Source organism: Mobula birostris, chromosome 6 (assembly GCF_030028105.1).
Source record: "Mobula birostris isolate sMobBir1 chromosome 6, sMobBir1.hap1, whole genome shotgun sequence".
In the NCBI taxonomy this organism is placed as follows: Eukaryota; Metazoa; Chordata; class Chondrichthyes; order Myliobatiformes; family Myliobatidae; genus Mobula; species Mobula birostris.
Window position 1 is genome coordinate 132,465,895 of NC_092375.1, and position 18,125 is coordinate 132,484,019.

At 39.6% G+C, this 18,125-nt stretch overlaps 1 protein-coding gene across 3 annotated transcripts in view; it reads right to left on the reverse strand.

The window, feature by feature from the left end:
• The window catches only part of nbeal1 (neurobeachin-like 1), a 273,495-nt gene extending 259,419 nt beyond the window's left edge, over positions 1 to 14,076 (reverse strand). For all 3 annotated transcript variants that reach the window (XM_072261344.1, XM_072261343.1, XM_072261342.1), the window contains exon 1: positions 13,821 to 14,076. In XM_072261344.1, the coding sequence (XP_072117445.1) occupies positions 13,821 to 13,871 (51 nt within the window). In that variant the 5' untranslated portion in view covers positions 13,872 to 14,076. The remainder of the gene's footprint in view (positions 1 to 13,820) is intronic.
• Between the last annotated feature and the right edge of the window lie 4,049 nt (positions 14,077 to 18,125).

An 18,125-nucleotide genomic window follows, 5' to 3' on the forward strand; every position in this document is an offset into this window, starting at 1 on the left:
GACTCACCAGCCTATAATTTCCTGGTTTATGTTCAGAGCCTATTTTTATATAGCTGAACCACACTGGCTATCCTCCAAATCCTCTGGTACCTCTCCTGTCACTAAGGATGTTTTAAATAGGGGCCTGGGAATGTATGCACTTGCCTCCCGTACGGTCCGAGGGAACACCTCATAAGGCCCGAGGGAACACCTCATAAGGCCCTGGGGACTTATCCGCCCTGACTTGCCTCAGGGTAGCAACCACTTCCTCCTCTGTAATCTGTACAGGGTCCATGAAGTTGATGCACTTTGCCTGACTTATAGATTTTGTAGCTGTTTCCTGAGTAAATATAGATGCAAAGAATTCATTTAAGATCACCCCCATCTCTTTTGGTTCCATGGACGGATTACCATTCTAATCTTCCAGAGGACCAATTTTGTTCCTTGATATTCTTTTGCTCTTAGACAGACAGTAGATTCTTTTAGTCCTCTCCATAAATGCTGCCTGACCTGTTAAGTTCCTCCAGCATTTTGTGTGTGTATTATGAAATCCAGAAAGGTTTGAAACGACATGTGAAGTATATTTGGGATCTAAAAGCCAAAAACTTGCATCTATTTCATGCCTCTTATGATGGGTCAAAGGACTTGGCAAAAAAGGAGTGTTTGAAATGTGGTCATTGTTGCAATGAGAGAAACAGTTGCCAACTTGCAATCTCAAATACACACCAGTGGAGTTCTGACAAGTAGCACATTTCTGTTTGTTGAGTGGGAGATAAGCACTAGCTAAAACACTGAGGTTAACTCTATAGTTTATTCAAAAGGACAAAATAATTTTCCATTTGCTGACCTGGGCATGAAAATTACAAATAAATCAACAAAATTCCCATCAAGAATTTTATACCTGTCGATTTCTATATCTGTTTCAAAACATTATTTCCATATGACCTTAAAACATTTCGCTCAAATCTTTCTGCTCCTGTTAACCAGCATTACAAAACAGGAGTGCCTATCTTTAAGCACTTAGATATAAAAGACCAAAGCTGAAAAAAAACAGGCTTTGTGGAACCTCTAATTTAGTAACAATATATTAACCTTTATTTTATTTGATGAAAAAGTGGACTTGTAGACACAAGCCCTCGAAGCAGTCAGGAGAGTCAATAAAAAACAAAGCACAGCTTAAAAGGAAACAGCCTTATTTTATGCTCCAGGAAAGCCTACTTGAAACAGTAGAATGAATTGTAGAATAAGCAATTAATTAATTACTGAAATCCAGCATGCAAAATCGCTATCAACTCAGACATTAAACTAAATCACGGTCATATATTCAAAGTCTGACTACAATGGCTTCCTGCATTCTTTTTCAATGTAGTTAAACCAGAAAGTGGTGAATCTATGGAGTTCTTTGCCACAGGCAGCTCTGGAGGCCAAGCCTTTATGTATATTTTAGGCAGAGGTTGATAGATTCTTGATTGGTCATGGCACGGAGGGATATGGGGAGAAGGCCGAAGATTGGGGCTGAGAGGAAAACTGGAAAAGCCGTGATGAAATGGTGCAGTACACTCAATGGGCCAAAAGGCCTAATTCTGCACTTGAATCTTATGGTCTCAAATATAAATCAAGATTGCAGCCATGAAATTTTTAAATGAAGCCAATGTAAATTGTCACTGCATATATGTAAAACATGAAGCTAATCTACATTTAACCTCTGGCGTTATCAGAAATCACTTTCTACTTGGTTCTAGACACTTGGCATATCTACTATTTGAATACACAAATAGTGCAATTGTGTTAAAGATTATCTAGGTCAATAAAGGAAGATTTGCTCTAATTTTGTGAATGACTAGAAGAAAAAGTGTGCCCATTTGGGATAACTCAAAAACAACCAGGGTCTGGTTAGGTAATGTTCAAAAATTACTTCACTGAAAGATAGAAAAGCTGGATGTTTCAAAGTATTCTCACACTACGTTGGTAAATGGGACATTTCTATATTTAGAAATTGATTACTCATTTGAGGTGGAGAAGGTTCAGGGAGCAGGAAGCTAGGAATAAAAATTATGTAGGAATGAATTCATATCAGATCCATTTTCACAATCACGGCTTGCTCCTCTTCCCCAGGGCCTCTTCCCCAGGGCACCACTGCTCAATACAAGAGGACATGGCTTTAAGGTAAGGGGTGGGAAGTTCAAGGGGGATATTAGAGGAAGGTTTTTTACTCAGAGAGTGGTTGGTGCATGGAATGAACTGCCTGAGTCAGTGGTGGAGGCAGATACACTAGTGAAGTTTAAGAGATTCTAGACAGGTATATGGAGGAATTTAAGGTGGGGCTTATATGAGAGGCAGGGTTTGAGGGTCGGCACAACATTGTGGACCGAAGGGCCTGTACTGTGCTGTACTATTCTATGTTCCATTTTACAAGTCTTTTTTTTATTCAAAAGAAACTACTCACAGAAGTTTTATAGATAAAAGTACATGGCCTTCTTTACATTACTAATGCTATCTATACTATATACTAATAGTGTTGTCAAGTGCCAATGCCAACCTTGTGACCTCTATGGATAATGTATCCTTCAAGCATTTATGGAGCTTTCGCAGAGGATCCAACCCCTCAGAGTACAGATATGGTAGGTAATATACATCTATAGAATTTCAGACAACTAAAAATATCAGAAACCTTTGGATGTCTCAAAAGAGTTCATGAATCAGCTTTGTCACGGCTGCAATGATGAAAATGCTGTAGTCAATTAGCATACGAAGTTTCACCAATAATGAACAGACAGATGTTTCTTCAAAGAAAGTGAGATGTGATGAGGTATAATTCTTGTCCAGGAAACAGGGAGAAGCCCTCCATTCAACCTTGTAAATTCGAACATACACCTTGCTAGAATGTACAACAAGCACCATGTTGTGATACTAACCCACAATGGACAGCCAAAGTCATTAAATATGAAGGAACTCAGCAGGTCAGGGAACATCTACGGAAATGAATAAACAGTTGATATTTTGGGCCAAGACCCTTCTTCAGCATTGAAAACAAAGATAATAATAATAGTTTTTCAGCAAATAGCCAAATAAAATACAGAACTAGCATTTATCTCATCTGGTAGATTAAAGTTAGTTCTAAATACACAACGTACCTATCATCACTGCATACAAATACCGTTTAACAAATCCAAGAACAGTGAAGTGAAAAACAATTTCTATTTACTCTTCCAAAAAAAAGTAAACTTTGGCATACATCCTCAACTATTAGATGTAGCCTTACATGAGTTTATTCTTTTATTCAAGATTAATTTTAAAAACTAATGTTAACAGTGATCAAACGTTCTCCTTGGCAAGGTAAATAATATTTACAGTCTAATCACCATTTTCAGGAGGGTGAACCCATGAAAAGCATTGGTCCCAGATGGAGTACCTTGCTAAGTACAAAAGACCTGCGCTAATCAACTGGCTGCAGCATTCACTGAGATCTTTAACCTCTTGCTTCAGCAATCTGATTTACCCACCTGCTTCAAGCAGACTTCCATGCCTAAGAAGATGGTAACCTGCCTCAATGACTATCCTCCAGTAGCACTTACATCCATAGTGATGAAGTGTTTTGAGAGGTTGGTGACGAAACATATCAATTCCTGCCTGAGAAGCAACTTCGATCTGCTCCAATTTGCTTACCGGCACAGGTCCACAGCAGATACTATTTCATTGGCTCTTCACTCAACCCTGGAACATCTGGACAGCTAAGATGCATACATCAGGATGCTCTTTAACAAACACAGCTCAGCATACAATGCTACCATCCCCTCAAAGCTAATCAATAGGCTTCAACATCTTGGCCTCAACATCTCCTTGTGCAACTGGATCCTCAATTTCCTCATTTGCAGACCCCAGTCAGGCCAGAATAGCAACATCTTGTCCGCAATCTCCATCAGCACAGGTACACCACAAGGCTGTGTGCTTAGCCCCCTTGCTCTTCTTCTTCCTTTACACTTACGACTGTGTGGCTATGCAAACCTCCAATGCCATATTTAAGTTTGCTGACAACACCATTGCCATAGGCTGAATCAAAGGTAGCGATGAATCAGCATATAGGAGAGAGACTGAAAATCTGGCTGAGTGGTGCCACAACAACAACCTCTTACCAAATGTCAGCAAGACCAAAGAGCTGATCCTTGACTTCAGGAGGAAGAAACTGGAGGGCCATGAGCGAGTCCTCATCAGGGGATCAAAGGCGAAGAGTCAGCAATTTTAAGTTCCTCAGTGTTATCATTTCAGAGGACCTGTCCTTGGCTCAGTACCCAAGTTCAATTACGAAGAAAGCATAGCAGTGCCTCTACTTCCTTAATAGTTGGTGAAGATTCAACATGACATCTAAAACTTTTACAAACTTCTATAAAGGTGTGATGGAGTGCATATTGACTTGTTGCTTCACAGTCTGTTATGGAAACACCAATGTCCATGAATGAAAAATTCCTACAAAAGGTTGTGGATATGGCCCAGTTCATCACGGGTAAAGCCCTCCCCAACATTGAACACATCTACACGGAGCATTGTCACAGGAAAGCAGCATCCGTCATCAGGGGCACCCACCATCTAGGTCATGCTCTCTTCTTGTTGATTCTAGCCATGGCCAAAGCATTTCATCACCATATATGAGAGTGCTACTGAATGATGGACATTAAGGCAGCTCACACTACTCCTCTTGGGCACTAGTGTAACTGTTGTCCTCTTAAAGCAGATGGGATAACTTTACTTCCCCCACACTAAGCCATTCCCAAAACTTATACACGCTTCATCTCATGTTCTCAATTCTTATTATTACTATTTTTTTTCTTTCTTTTCGTATTTATACAGTTTGTTTCCTTTTGCACACTGGTTGTCCGCCCAGTTGGTGTAGTCTTAGTCTTACACACACACACACACACACACACACACTCACTCACACACAAGCACACATAATAAATTTACTTTGAACCGTAAATCAAGCCCGCAGCATGTGTGGATTCAGAAACAGAGTTTGAGCCTCAGGTCATAGGCCCTCAAGATGAAATGTCTCTCTTTCCAAAGATGCTGCCTGACCTGATTGAGTATTCTAGCATATTCTACTTTTGATTCTGATTTTCAGCTTCTACACTTTTATTTTCAAGATATAATATTAAATATAATCTTAATATATTCCATATATTGCAATAGTGAGAGAAGGATGTCCTGTACAAACTGTAAAAAGATATTTTCACTAGTAAAGTGTCAATCTACAACAGCTTCTTTGCCATTCTCCCTTATTAAGATGCGGTTCAACTAATTTTAAATTTACTTTCTTCATCATGCATACCCTAGCTGTGTCCATCCATTTGACAAATTCCACGTAATTCCAACTAATCACCTGGAACCTCTTTGTTGCATAAAATGATACCAGCAGATTTCAGGCCATCCAGTTCCGTCAGTATGACCTCAGAAAAGCTGCAGGTGCAGATTCAACAGCAACTTTCAACAGGAAACCAAATATGATTTTGAAAAAGGAAAATATGCAAAAAGAACAATGGAAAGTGACTAAATGTATACATCTCTGTCTCTCAAAGAGACAGCCAAATGCCTTTTATTTGATTCCGTTGTTCTAAGATATTATGACAGAGTGACACAACAGTCCTTTGACATAATAGTATCCAAAATAATTCATATAATCGAAAAGTTCTTCACCTTTTCAGAACATATACAGTCCTGATGATGAACCACACTCTTGGATCTTCTGTGCTTTGGAGGACAATACATGCAGCTATTTGAGGAATTAATACAATTAGTTCAATCCCTGACATATACTCTTAAAATTGATATCACCCTACGAAAGCTTTCCAAAAACCCTGGAATGCTGCTCTCCAAAATAGAGACTCTTCTACCAAATTCCTCTTGTGGAATATACTGCAGAAAACCTGCCCTGCGTAGAATGTGTTCTTTCTGAAACCTCGATGGATCTTATTCAAATTTCGGCAAAATTCCTCCGTTATGCTTAACAACGATATTATACATGATGCAAAATTTAATTTCTATCTATATCACTCAAGGCAAATTATGATTTAAACTTCAATGAAAATTCAGAGTTTACTTTCAGTACATTCTACCTGAAAGGTTTTCAAAGTCTGGCCAGGCAACACTGCTTCCACCAAGGGGCTACTTATTCATGTGTGATTTCTTTTGAGTATCAGTAAACTGTTCTCAGGAAATGTATTTCAACAGTGTTCAGTCTGATCAGATACACACATAAACAGTTGACAGGGGTCCCCAACCTGAAGCAGTAGTGCCATAGCCAACATCTAAGACCCCCAAAAGACCACAGGACAAGCCACATAAACTTGGTTCATTAGACAAGATCAATTCACTGGTTCAATTACTGTAAGTAATACTGAAAAGAAGAGATTAAAAAGATAATGAAGAAAGCTCAAAGACCTCAACATCATTGGAATCTTTCTAATGTTCTTGTGATTTCCCTTAAGAAAGTTCTAAAGCTTTTAAGTCATGTCTATATTAATTTTCCAGCATCATATCTAAGGAACGACATTGTTTTAATCTATTTTTGTTTGATTTTACTACCATCATATTTTATGGCAAAGACAAACAACAAATTTAAAGACCCAAGAGACAGTATATACTGGAAATCTGCAACAGACAAAGAAGCTGGAGGAACTCTCAACAGGTCAGGCAGTATCTATTTGAGGGCAACAGACAGTCAACATTCCAGGCCAAAATCTTTCATCAGGACTTCAGTTCATTTCTGTGTTGCTGCCAACAACGGGGTTAGTTGCATTTTGAATTATTTCTCCTTCCTAAAGTTGTAATATAACACACCCAACTGTTCTAAATTCACTGCAAAATTATCTCCTTCAGCCTTTTGTGAGTGAAAACACCATTTGACATTCCAACCAACGGATCCATTGCAAACTGAGATTAACCAAGCTATGTCATTGCTCTAAGTTTCTCAATCATTTCTCTTTGCAATTTTGCCCCTCACTATGAACAAGTTTCATACTAAATTGCAGCTAATCTGCTGCTCAATCAAAGTCTTACCACATTCCAACCTCTACAATGAACTGAACCAAACAAAACCACGCTAGAATAAGCTTTTTGCTGCTCTTGAAAATTGGATCTAATTTCTACATTACAAACTGTTTTGATTTCGGCTGTGAAAGGCATTTCATAAAATGAACCTGTTTTATTCCCTGTCCTCAAACACTTTTCTTGGAATAGAATAGTTGACCTCAAATTCAGCACTAATGCTATTAGCATTCAACGAAGGAAAAATAAGCTGGTATTCTACCACTCCGAGATGACACAGCTCAGCAGCAAATCAAAAGAGAGCAATCTCAAAAGAACAACCATTTCAAAGACACTGTTAGTTATACAAATAATTTGTTAAACAATCTGACTGGATCTATCCATTCCTATCTCACAAAAACACCCAGTACCAAGGTCTACAGTTAAATAATACTCAATATACTGTCAAGATTTTCAGGCTATATTATTGCTGATTAAAGTAATTTCTGGAATCAAAATACAAAAAAAATTACAAACAACAATGGTCTAACGTAATGCGTATACTAATACTCTTGTCAGCTGAAAAGACACTGTTCAAGGCAGAATCAGCAGACAAAAGAAGAAATTTGCTGTAAACTGGTACCTGTTTGAAGACTTTGTTCAGTCACCGAGATTTAATACTGTCAGCATTACAATATTTGCACTAGTTTCAGTGATACTGAATGGGCTAAAGCCAATACTTCCTCTGCTCAAAGATATGCTGAGTATATTTCCATAAATCTTCACATTTCCCTTGTTGCCTTGCATTCATTCCTCATCGGCTCATCTAATCATTTGATAGTTAGTTCAGATTATTTTATTTACTTAGAGATACAGTGTGGAATGGACCCTTCCAGCTGTGCCACCAGCAATCCCGACTTTAACCTCACAGGACAATTTACAATAACCAATTAACCTACTAACTGGTACATCTTTACACTATGGGAGGAAACCAGAGCAGCTGGAGGAAACCCTATGCATTCCACGGGGTGGGGGAGGACATACAAACTCCTTACAGAGGACGCCGGGATTGAATTTCGATGACCTGAGCTGTAATAACATCGCCTTAACTTCTACGCTACTGTGGCACCCTGTTATGGTAAGACATCACACCTGAGCCCCCATAAACATCTTCACACACTCAAAGGAGTTAGGATATCATGATCAGAAACCTGAAAGTGAAAATTTCGCTGTGGCTGTCATTTCTTTAGATAACACTGGACAACAAATTTTTTCAAAAGTGTTGCTTCCCCAGGATTTTTTTTTGTTTATGATAGACTGCTTGAAGATGAACACAAATATAATTTCAGACTACTTGTATCACATAGGAATTTGGAGAAACAACAAATTAACTTTTATTGAATATAATGTGTTTAATTCCATAATGGTGCTGATGCTTTGCAACAGTTCAACTAAGTTAAAAATATTTTGCTAATGATTTCATTTGTACTCAGTGTCTGAGGCTTCTCGCTTCAGTGTTCAACTATAATTCACCAGCATTAATGGATTCCAGTTGCCCTGGTATCTTTTCTCCATGACCGCAATGTCCTGGTGAAATCTTTCACCATGCTCGTCACTACCAGCACCAAGATTTGCAGGGAAGAAGTCTAAATGGGAATGCAGAAAATGAATCTATAGTGACATGATGCATTTCATGGTTTTATATGCTCGAAGCATGCTTTCAACCAGCTGCATGGTGCTCTGTAGATGCCAAGAAAAATTTCAACAACCTCCTTGAATGCTTTCCATGTGATTTTCTCCGGTCCCACTAGAAATTCTTCAAATCGCCTGTCATTGATGACCTATTTGGTTTGTGGACCAACAAAAATGTTTTCCTTAATCTTGGCATCAGTTATTCTGGGAAGCATCTGTCTCAAATATAAAAATCCTTCATAGACATTTTTGTGCCTGGTGACAGCAAATTCCATCCTTACAGTCCTGAACCCAATAATTATTACCAAAACCTGTCCTGCCATGCAGGCCTAAGCATGCTTGGACAAGATATGAATCTTTCCAGCTTACATTGTAGGCAACATTTTAATTGATTTGAATTATGAATTGAAATAATAAACATAAGTTTATTAAAAATGGTGCGTGATAGGGAAATTTCATGGTGATTTTCATGATCAGTAGCCCAAAATTTGGCGGGAGGAGAGAGAGCAGCGCGCCGTGCGTGTGCAGCCCTCCAGTGAAAAATGATATTGTATCTGTTAAATAGGGGCCGTGGACAATTCTGATTTGATGGAGACAGACGTGAAAGCAGAGAGGTACATCTGGAGAAATTTCTGAAACACCAGTTCGCTGCTGTTGTTACTGCGCGGTCGGGAATCTTCCGGAGGGAAGGCCTCAAAATCCCCAGCTTTGCCTGCTGTTGGCAACCGAGATTGAGGTCGAATCGTTCGGACAGAGATGGCGCTCAGTACTCGGTGTCGGACAGCTGATCGGAGGCTCAAAGTTTTCAGATGACTCAGAGTCGGACTGTGGTCGGGCATGGCAGGGAGTGTTTTTCTTCCTTCTCCCGTCTGCGTGAGATGTGGGACATTTGAGAGACTTTGAAATTTTTTCTGTGCTCATGGACTTTTCATCAAGTTATGGTATTGTTACACTGTTGTAACTATATGTTATAATTATGTGGTTTTGTTAAGTTTTTTCAGTCTTGGTCTGTCCTGTATTTTGTGATATCACACCGGAGGAAATATTGTATCATTTCTTAATGCATGCATTACTAAATGACAATAAAAGAGGACTGCGTGTCTTCATAATCTAAAATTCATAAGATACACCTAAAGACATTCAGGAAGCAAAATCTTTGTTGTCCAGTGTAATCATTCTGTCAACTCACAACATAAAATGTATTCTTTTCCATATCTAAATTTGCAATCACATGGTTGCAACATTTTTCAATGTCTACATCTAATGCCAATCTCAGCAGAAAAGAATTAGCACTTGTCCTCAGTCTCCTTGCAAACAATGCAAACAGGATTAAGCACCTTTATGATTTGAACAAGGATGTCATGGGAAGAATTGATGAGAAGGTTGATCATCAAGAAGCAAACAACTTGGTAGTACATAATTACAATGCAGAACTTGGTCACACCTTACACAGGACATGAGTAGTACAGCACAGGCTCACAACGTTGTGCGGAGCTAAACTAATAATTAAATACCTAACTAAACTAATCCCTTCTGCTTATGCAATATCAATACCCTTCACTCTCCATGTTCATCTGAGAGTGTTCTATGCTTATCTAAGAGAATCTTAAGTGCTTCTAACATTATTTATCTCCTCTACCACAGAGGCCACTGTTAGTGAACTGTGATGCATACAGTCTGCATTATGTCAAAAAGATATATTTTGTTCTACTCTGAGTAATTCAGTTAGTACTTAACCCTGTCTATTATGGCTGAAACATGGCACATAACAAATGAACGATTCTGGTAGAGATCACTACATCACTTTGAAAGCTCTGATACAAACATTATATGGTCTTGATCATAAAACAACAAACATTACGTGATCTAGAGATTGATTTAATTGTCCGTAACCAATCTAATTAAACATCTTTCAACAAAAAGGGAGCACATTTGACTATCATGTCAGAGAGCAACTATTTCAGAATCCTTTAATCTATCCCAACACCATCTCCAATAGCCTGCAATATATATTTCAAATCTATCAGTTATACAACTTCAACCCATCATGTCTTTGCTGACTATCTGTATTATCTATACCTATCCCACTTGCCAGCAATAAATCCACACTCCTCCACGCCTTGCTCATTCAACTGCCTGTCCAAATACTTCTTAAATGTTGTTGTTATCTTTGTCTCCACTATCTCCTCTGGTAACTCATTCCAGACACCAGCTATTCTTTGTGCGGAAATCTTACCCCACAAATTTCTGTCTAGTTTTAAATGCCCTTACCATGGAAAACAGATTCTGGCTATTCACATCTCCCAACTATATACATCACTATCATACCACTTCTCACTTTGCTGCAAGGAATCTCCTGTGCAGTCCCTCCTTGTAACTCAAATACTCCAAACCAGGCAACATTCCTGTCAATCTTTGCTGTACCCTTTCCAGCTAAATCACGTCTTTTCTGTACTACACACAAAATACTCTAACCAATTATTTGTACAACTGTAACAGGCATTCCAACTTGTGTGCTCAATGAAAGTAGGCATGCCATCTTCTTCACCACCATATCTACCTATTGCTACTTTCAGGGAATTATTTCTACACAGAGTACTCCATGTTCAACAACTTCCTAAGACTCTGCCCTCACTGTGTATGTCACATCCTGAACAAACTTCCCAAAATGCATTTGTCTGTTAATTTCCATCTACCACTCCCTTGCACACTTTCCCAATTCATCTACATCCTGTTGTAATCTTGGATAGCTTTTTTCACAATCCACAATACCAGCAATTTTGCTGGCACCTGCAGAGTTACTAGTATTGCCACATTCTCACACTACTTTATCCATTCCCTTTTGAAACTGACAGCCAAACACAGTGTGAAATAAATGGGCAGTTTTTATTTAAACATTATTCCCGGAATGTGGGTGAATGGACTATGTCAATCAGGATGGCTTTGTCCTGAATGGTGTAGTTTTATCAGCATCAGGAGCAACACTCTTTCAGATTGGTGCAGAATATTCCATCACAGTCTTGGCCTGCAGATGCTGGAAAGGTTTTGGTGAGTTTGTGTACGGAGAGTAGCAGCCACAGTATTTATGTGATTGGTACTGTTATGTTTTGGTCAATCATGTTTCCCAGGATATGATGGTGAGAACATATTTATGTATATATGTGCTAGGCAATATATGCATGAAAATTTGTGCATATATAGCCGAACACAAATTTTCAACTTGAAATAATGGGTCCCAAAAAAGAAGTTTGCTGTTGACTGGCAGTGTGCTATTAGTGAGGAATTTCGAGGCTACAGCAAGAGAGCTAAGATGGATTAATGTGTTTCAGCTGCTTTACTGATGACTTTATTGATTGATCGCTATTTGTTGGCGTTTTGCATCAATGGAGTGAAATGTGCATCACAAAACCAAAACCTCAAAGCCCGAAAAAAACATCAAATCTATCACTTCCATGTTCAAGGCCTTTACAGATCTATCCAACTTTCTCTTCAACCTCTTGTCCAATCTGATATTCACACATAATAAATGATAAATAAAAAATATCACTCCAAATTATGCCAAGTCTGGCATATACAGGCCAAACAATTTTGCATCTATTATGCATCATCTTTATAAACACACTTCTATACATATGAGTGGATTTATCAGTCCGAAATTCAAACACCACACCTTCATGCTGACACCTTTACTAAAATACCAATAAGTTTATTAATTTAACAAGTCTAAGTTCATAAGATTAAAATGATTCTCAGGTATGTATATGTTGGCTAAGTCTCGGAATTCAAAGAGAACAGTTACTCTTCAGATGGTAGGAATGTATGTAGTGATGACCCTTGAGGGTCAGTGTTTGGGCTATTTTGAAACAAGGCACAATTTCAATTGTTTTGGATGATACAAAACTGAAATATTGCAAATGAGAAATGAAGTAACAGAAGATGTAAGTAGACAAGTTGCGCTGGTAGCAGAAATTCAATACAGTATCATGAAATGCAAATCAATGCTTACAGATATGGAACTGAGACAAAGTAAACTAATTGGTACTATTTTAATGGAGGTAGAGGGACAAATACATCTCCTTCAAGTCTATAGGTACCGTTAAAAAGCTGATACAATGCTAATAAAAGCTAAATTGCGGAAGATTTAAAAGTTAACTTAAACCTCTATAAAACTCGTTCAGCCTCAACTGCATTAATTGCGAAAGATGTTAAAGCCTTAAATGTGGCACAGGAGATTTTCTAGAAGGGTAACAATAATCAAAGATTTGATTTATACACAAATTAAAAGTCAAGTAGATACTGGAAATCCGAAATAAAACAAAACTGCCAGAGGTGCACACACCAAGTGATACTGCCTATGTTGAAACAGAAACACTTGATTTTAAGTTCACAATCATCTATTGAAAGGTTACGGACTTGAAAAGACCTTTCTCTCTACAAATGCTGTCAGCCCTGCTGAGCTTTCCTACAGATCCTTTATTTTTAATTTTAGTTATACATATGGTCTAGTGTTCTTCTTAGACCAGGGAGAATTTAGGAGAAATTTAACGGATGTGTCCAAAACACTAATATGTTTTGACAGTACAACTGTCGTTAATGGAATAAATGCCGTTTATTAAACACCACAGGTTTAAAATAACCAGCAAAAGAATCAAAGTTTTGTATACAATTGTACACAAAGTTAAAATGAACTGGACTGTTAAATAAGGTGAAGGACAATGAAGTAATAAATAGTTGACAAAAATGAAACTGATTACGAGAAAAACAACAGAGAAGTAAGAGTAAATTCAGGTAAGAGTAATTTCAAGCTCTAAAGGTTGACATTTCAAGCGTTTTATTCCATTCTGACAGAATGCTCCTGCACTGTATATAAACTGTAAACGATCAGATGTATAAATGTACACATGCATTTAGTGTATTAAGCTGAGATACACGAAGTGAACAGCATCCAAGCATGCAGAATTGCCATGCCCAGTAACCGGGCCCCGAATGACCGGCTGCCCTGGTGTCGTAGCCCCGCCTCCCCCCTCTCCTCCTACCGGGCCCGAGATCCGGGCCTTGGGCGTCATTCCCTGAATCTCCTTCGCTATGCCAGTCAGTCCCTGGGACTGTACCCTGCGACCCCGCCTGCTCACCTTGGCGCAGTACAACATCCAAAGCTCGTACAGCCGCTCGGCGGTGGCCATCCCTTCCCCGGAGCGCCGGGATTCGGCTCTTTCCCTCAAGCTGCTGTCACGTCCGCCTCACAGGACAAGTGCTCCATGAGCCGGATCGGAGCCTGCCCGAGGGCGGAGGTAGGGGGCGCCGGGTTCCAGGGAGCGGCGGCAACTCTGCCACTGCTCCACTCTCGCCCTTCCTCCCTCTCCACTGCGGCCGCTCGATTCCGACCCGACCCCCTGGCGACTGAACCGCGCATGCGCTCCATCGACCAACCGGTCGCGCCGCCCAAAGCGAGGCTCAGGTGGCCGTGGCTGCTGTCCAGGTGACAGGTGTGTGCGGGGCTCAGGTCACACGCAGGTAGATGGTGCCTTGGCGGCGCCTCTGTAGAGCCGCGTTCTCGGTAAAACTTCCAATATGTGCAATGGGAGGCTTAGGAAGTCAAAACTTCGGGAAAGAAGAAGGAAATACACGGGATGGTCTGTGAATAGGATACTTTGCTCATCAATAGAAAGAAGGCAGCGGGTCAGGCAACACCTATGGAAAGAGAAACAGAGATCATGTTTCAGGGTCGGGACCCTTCGTCAGAGCAGAGAAAGAGAGGAAACTAGTTAGTCCAGATAGCAGATACTGGGGGAGGGCGGTAGGAATTTGTCCTTTCTTATAATAGAATGTGCCTGACAGGTCGAAGTGAAATGAGAGAGAGAGAGAGAGAGAGAGAGAGAGACAATGGCCAGTTCTGCACTTTTTGTTTCATTTTATAAATACAGTCATGATTCCCTGATAACATCTGCAGTCCCACAATAACCCTTAATTACTTAAGCCGACAAGTTGCTTGTGTCAGCTTCACCGTAACTGACTAGCTGTTACATTATTCACCAAACTTCTGCCAGAGTCTCTCTTTGGCAGAGCGTCACATCCCACCCGCCACGTTGCTCTCGATTTGAATTTGTTTCAGTGATTAGAGGGAATGTGGCAAAGTTTCACCCAAGTGATTTGTGGGATGACGGGAGTGCTAACTTAGGGAAGATAGAATAGAATGGACCTCAGTTCTCCAGAGTTCAGAATAATGAGAGGTCAGCTTATTGAAATTTACAGAATTTCTAGAGTGTGGGAGGAGGCAGATATTAGGGGGATATTTCACCATTATTGAACTGTGTAGAACAAGGGTTTAGACTGAAAATTAAAAAGTCACTTGGTACTAAAAGAAGGAGATTTTTTCACTCAAAAGGTTGTGAGTATTTGGATTTCTCTACTTCACAGAGTTGTGGAAGACTATGCATTAAGTGCATTAAAAACGATGATTAATAGCTTTCTGGATATTAGAAGAAGCAAGGAATATGGGGAAAGGAACAGAATATCAAGGCAAAAGATTAATCAGCTTCAAACACTGTCTCCTCTTTAATAGCCACACAAACAATAGAGAACATAAGACTATAAGACATAGGAGCAGAATTAGGCCAATTGGCCCATAGAGTCTACTCTGTCATTCAATCATGGTTGATCCTTTTTCCCACTCTCCAGCCTTCTCCCCGTAACCTTTGATGCCGTGTCCAATCAAGAACTTATCTCTGTTTTAACTAGACACTCCCTTAACTGAGGCTGTGTCCTCTTGTCCTAGATGTTCCCACCATGGGAACGACCCTTTCCACATCTCTATCTAGGCCTTTCAAACATTCAAAAGCTTTCAATGAGATTCCCCCCACCCCCATCTTTCGAAATTCTAGACAGTACAGACCCAGAGTCATCAAATGTTCCTCATATGATAACCCTTTCAATCCAGAATCATCTTTGTGAACCTCCTCTGAACCCTCTCCAATGCTAGCATATCTTCTCTTAGATGAGGAGCCCAAAACTGCTCACAATACTCAAGGTGAGGCCTCACCAGTGCCTTATAAAGCCTTAGCATCACATCCCTGCTCTTGTATTCTGGACCTCTTGAAATGAATGCTAACATTGTATTTGCCTTCCTCACCACCCACTCTACCTGCAAGTTAACCTTTAGGGTGTTCTGCAGAAGTACTCCCAAGTCCCTTTGCATCTCAGATTTTTGGAATTTCTCCCCATTTAGAAAATAGTCTGCACATTTATTTCTACTACCAAAGTACATGATCTTGCATTTTCCAACATAGTATTTCATTTGCCACTTTCTTGCCCATTCTCCTAATCTGTCTAAGTCCTTCTGCAGCCTACCCATTTCCTCAACACTATCTGCCCTTCCACCAATCTTCATATCACCTGCAAACTCAGCAACAAAGCCATCTATTCCATCATCTAAATCATTGATATACAACATAAAGAGAAATACTCCCAACACTGACCCCTGCGGAACACCACTAGTCGCTGGCAGCCAACCAGTTAAGGATCCTTTTGTTCCCACTCGCTGCCTCCTACCAATCAGCCAATGCTCTAACCATGCTAGTAACTTTCCTGTAATACCATGGGCTCTTAACTTGGTAAGCACCCTCATGTGTGGCACCTTGTCAAAATCCTTCTGAAAATCCAAATATACAATATCCACTGCACCTATCCTACCTGCAGTCTACTCAAAGAATTTCACCAGGTTCATCAGGCAAGATTTTCCCTTAAGGAAACCATACTGACTTTGTCCGATCTTGTCCTGTGTCACCAATTGCTTCAAAACCTCATCCTTAACAATTGACTCCAACATCTTCTCAACCACTGAGGTCAGGATAACTGATCTATAATTTTCTTTCTGTTGCTGTCCTCCTTTCTTAAAGGGTGGAGTGACATTTGCAATTTTCCAGTCCTCTGACATCATGCCAGAGTCCAATGATTTTTGAAAGATGATTCTAATGCCTCCACAATCTCGATTGCTACCTTTTTCAGAACCCTAGGGTGCAGTTCATCTGGTCTGGGTGACTTGTGTATCCGTAGGTCTTTCAGTTTTTTGAGCACCTTCTTACCTGTAATAGTAACTGCACTCACCTCTCTTCCATCACACCCTTCAACATCAGGCACACTGCTAGTGTCTTCTACAGCGCAGACTGATGCAAAATATAAATTTAGTTCATCTTGTCCCCCATTATTATTTCTCTAGCCTCATTTTCTAGCGATCCGATATCCACTCTCATCTTTCTTTTATTTTTACATACTTGAAAAGCTCTTACTATCTACTTAGGTATTGTTTGCTAGCTTGCTTTCATATTTCATCTTTTCCCTCCTAATGATTGTTTTGATTGCTCTTGATAGGTTTTTAAAAGCTTCCCAATCCTCTGTCTTCCTGCTAATTTTTGCTTTGCTCTTTTGCTTTTACATTAGCTTCGACTTCCCTTGTCAACCATGGTTGTACTATTTCTTTGAGTATTTCTTTGTTTTTGAAATACATCTATCCTACACCTTCCTCATTTTTCCCCAAAAACTCATTCCATTGCTGTTATCCCTGCCAGCATCACCTTCCAATATACTTTGGCCAACTTCATTCTCATACCACTGTAATTTCCTTTACTCCACTGAAATACTGCTACAGCAGACTTTACTTTCTTCCTATCAAATTTTAAGTTGGACTCAATCATATTGTGATCACTTCCTCCTAAATGTTCTTTTACCTTAAGCTCCCTAATCACCTCCAGTTCATTACATAACACCCAGTCCGGTGTAGCTGATTATACTTTATACTTTATTGTCGCCAAACAATTGGTACTAGAACGTACAATCATCACAGTAATGTTTGATTCTGCACTTCACACTCCCTGGATTACAAATATGAAATATTAAAGATATTAAAAATAGTTAAAATTAGTAAATATTAAAATTCTAAAATTTAAAAGATCCCCTAGTAGACTCAATGACAAACTGCTCTAAGAAACCATCCATTGCCAACCTGATTTTCCCAATCGACCTGCATGTTGAAATCTCCTATGATAATCATAACATTGCCGTTTTGACACACCTTTTCTATTTCCCATTGCAATTTGTGGTCCACATCCCAGCTCCTGTTGGGAGGCCTGTATATAACTGCCATCAGGGTCCTTTTACCCTTGCAGTTTCTTAACTCAACCCACAAGGATTCAACATCTTCCGATCCTATATCACATCCTTCTACTGATTTCATGCCTTTCTTTACCAGCAGAGCCACACCACTCCTTCTGCCTACCTTCCTGTTCATCTGATACAATTTGTAACCTTGGGTATTTAGCTCCCAACTACAACCATCCTTCAGACATGATTCAGTGATGGCCACAGCATCATACCTGACAATCTGTAATACTGCAACAAGATCATCCACCTTACTTATTATACTCCGTGTATTGAGAGATAAC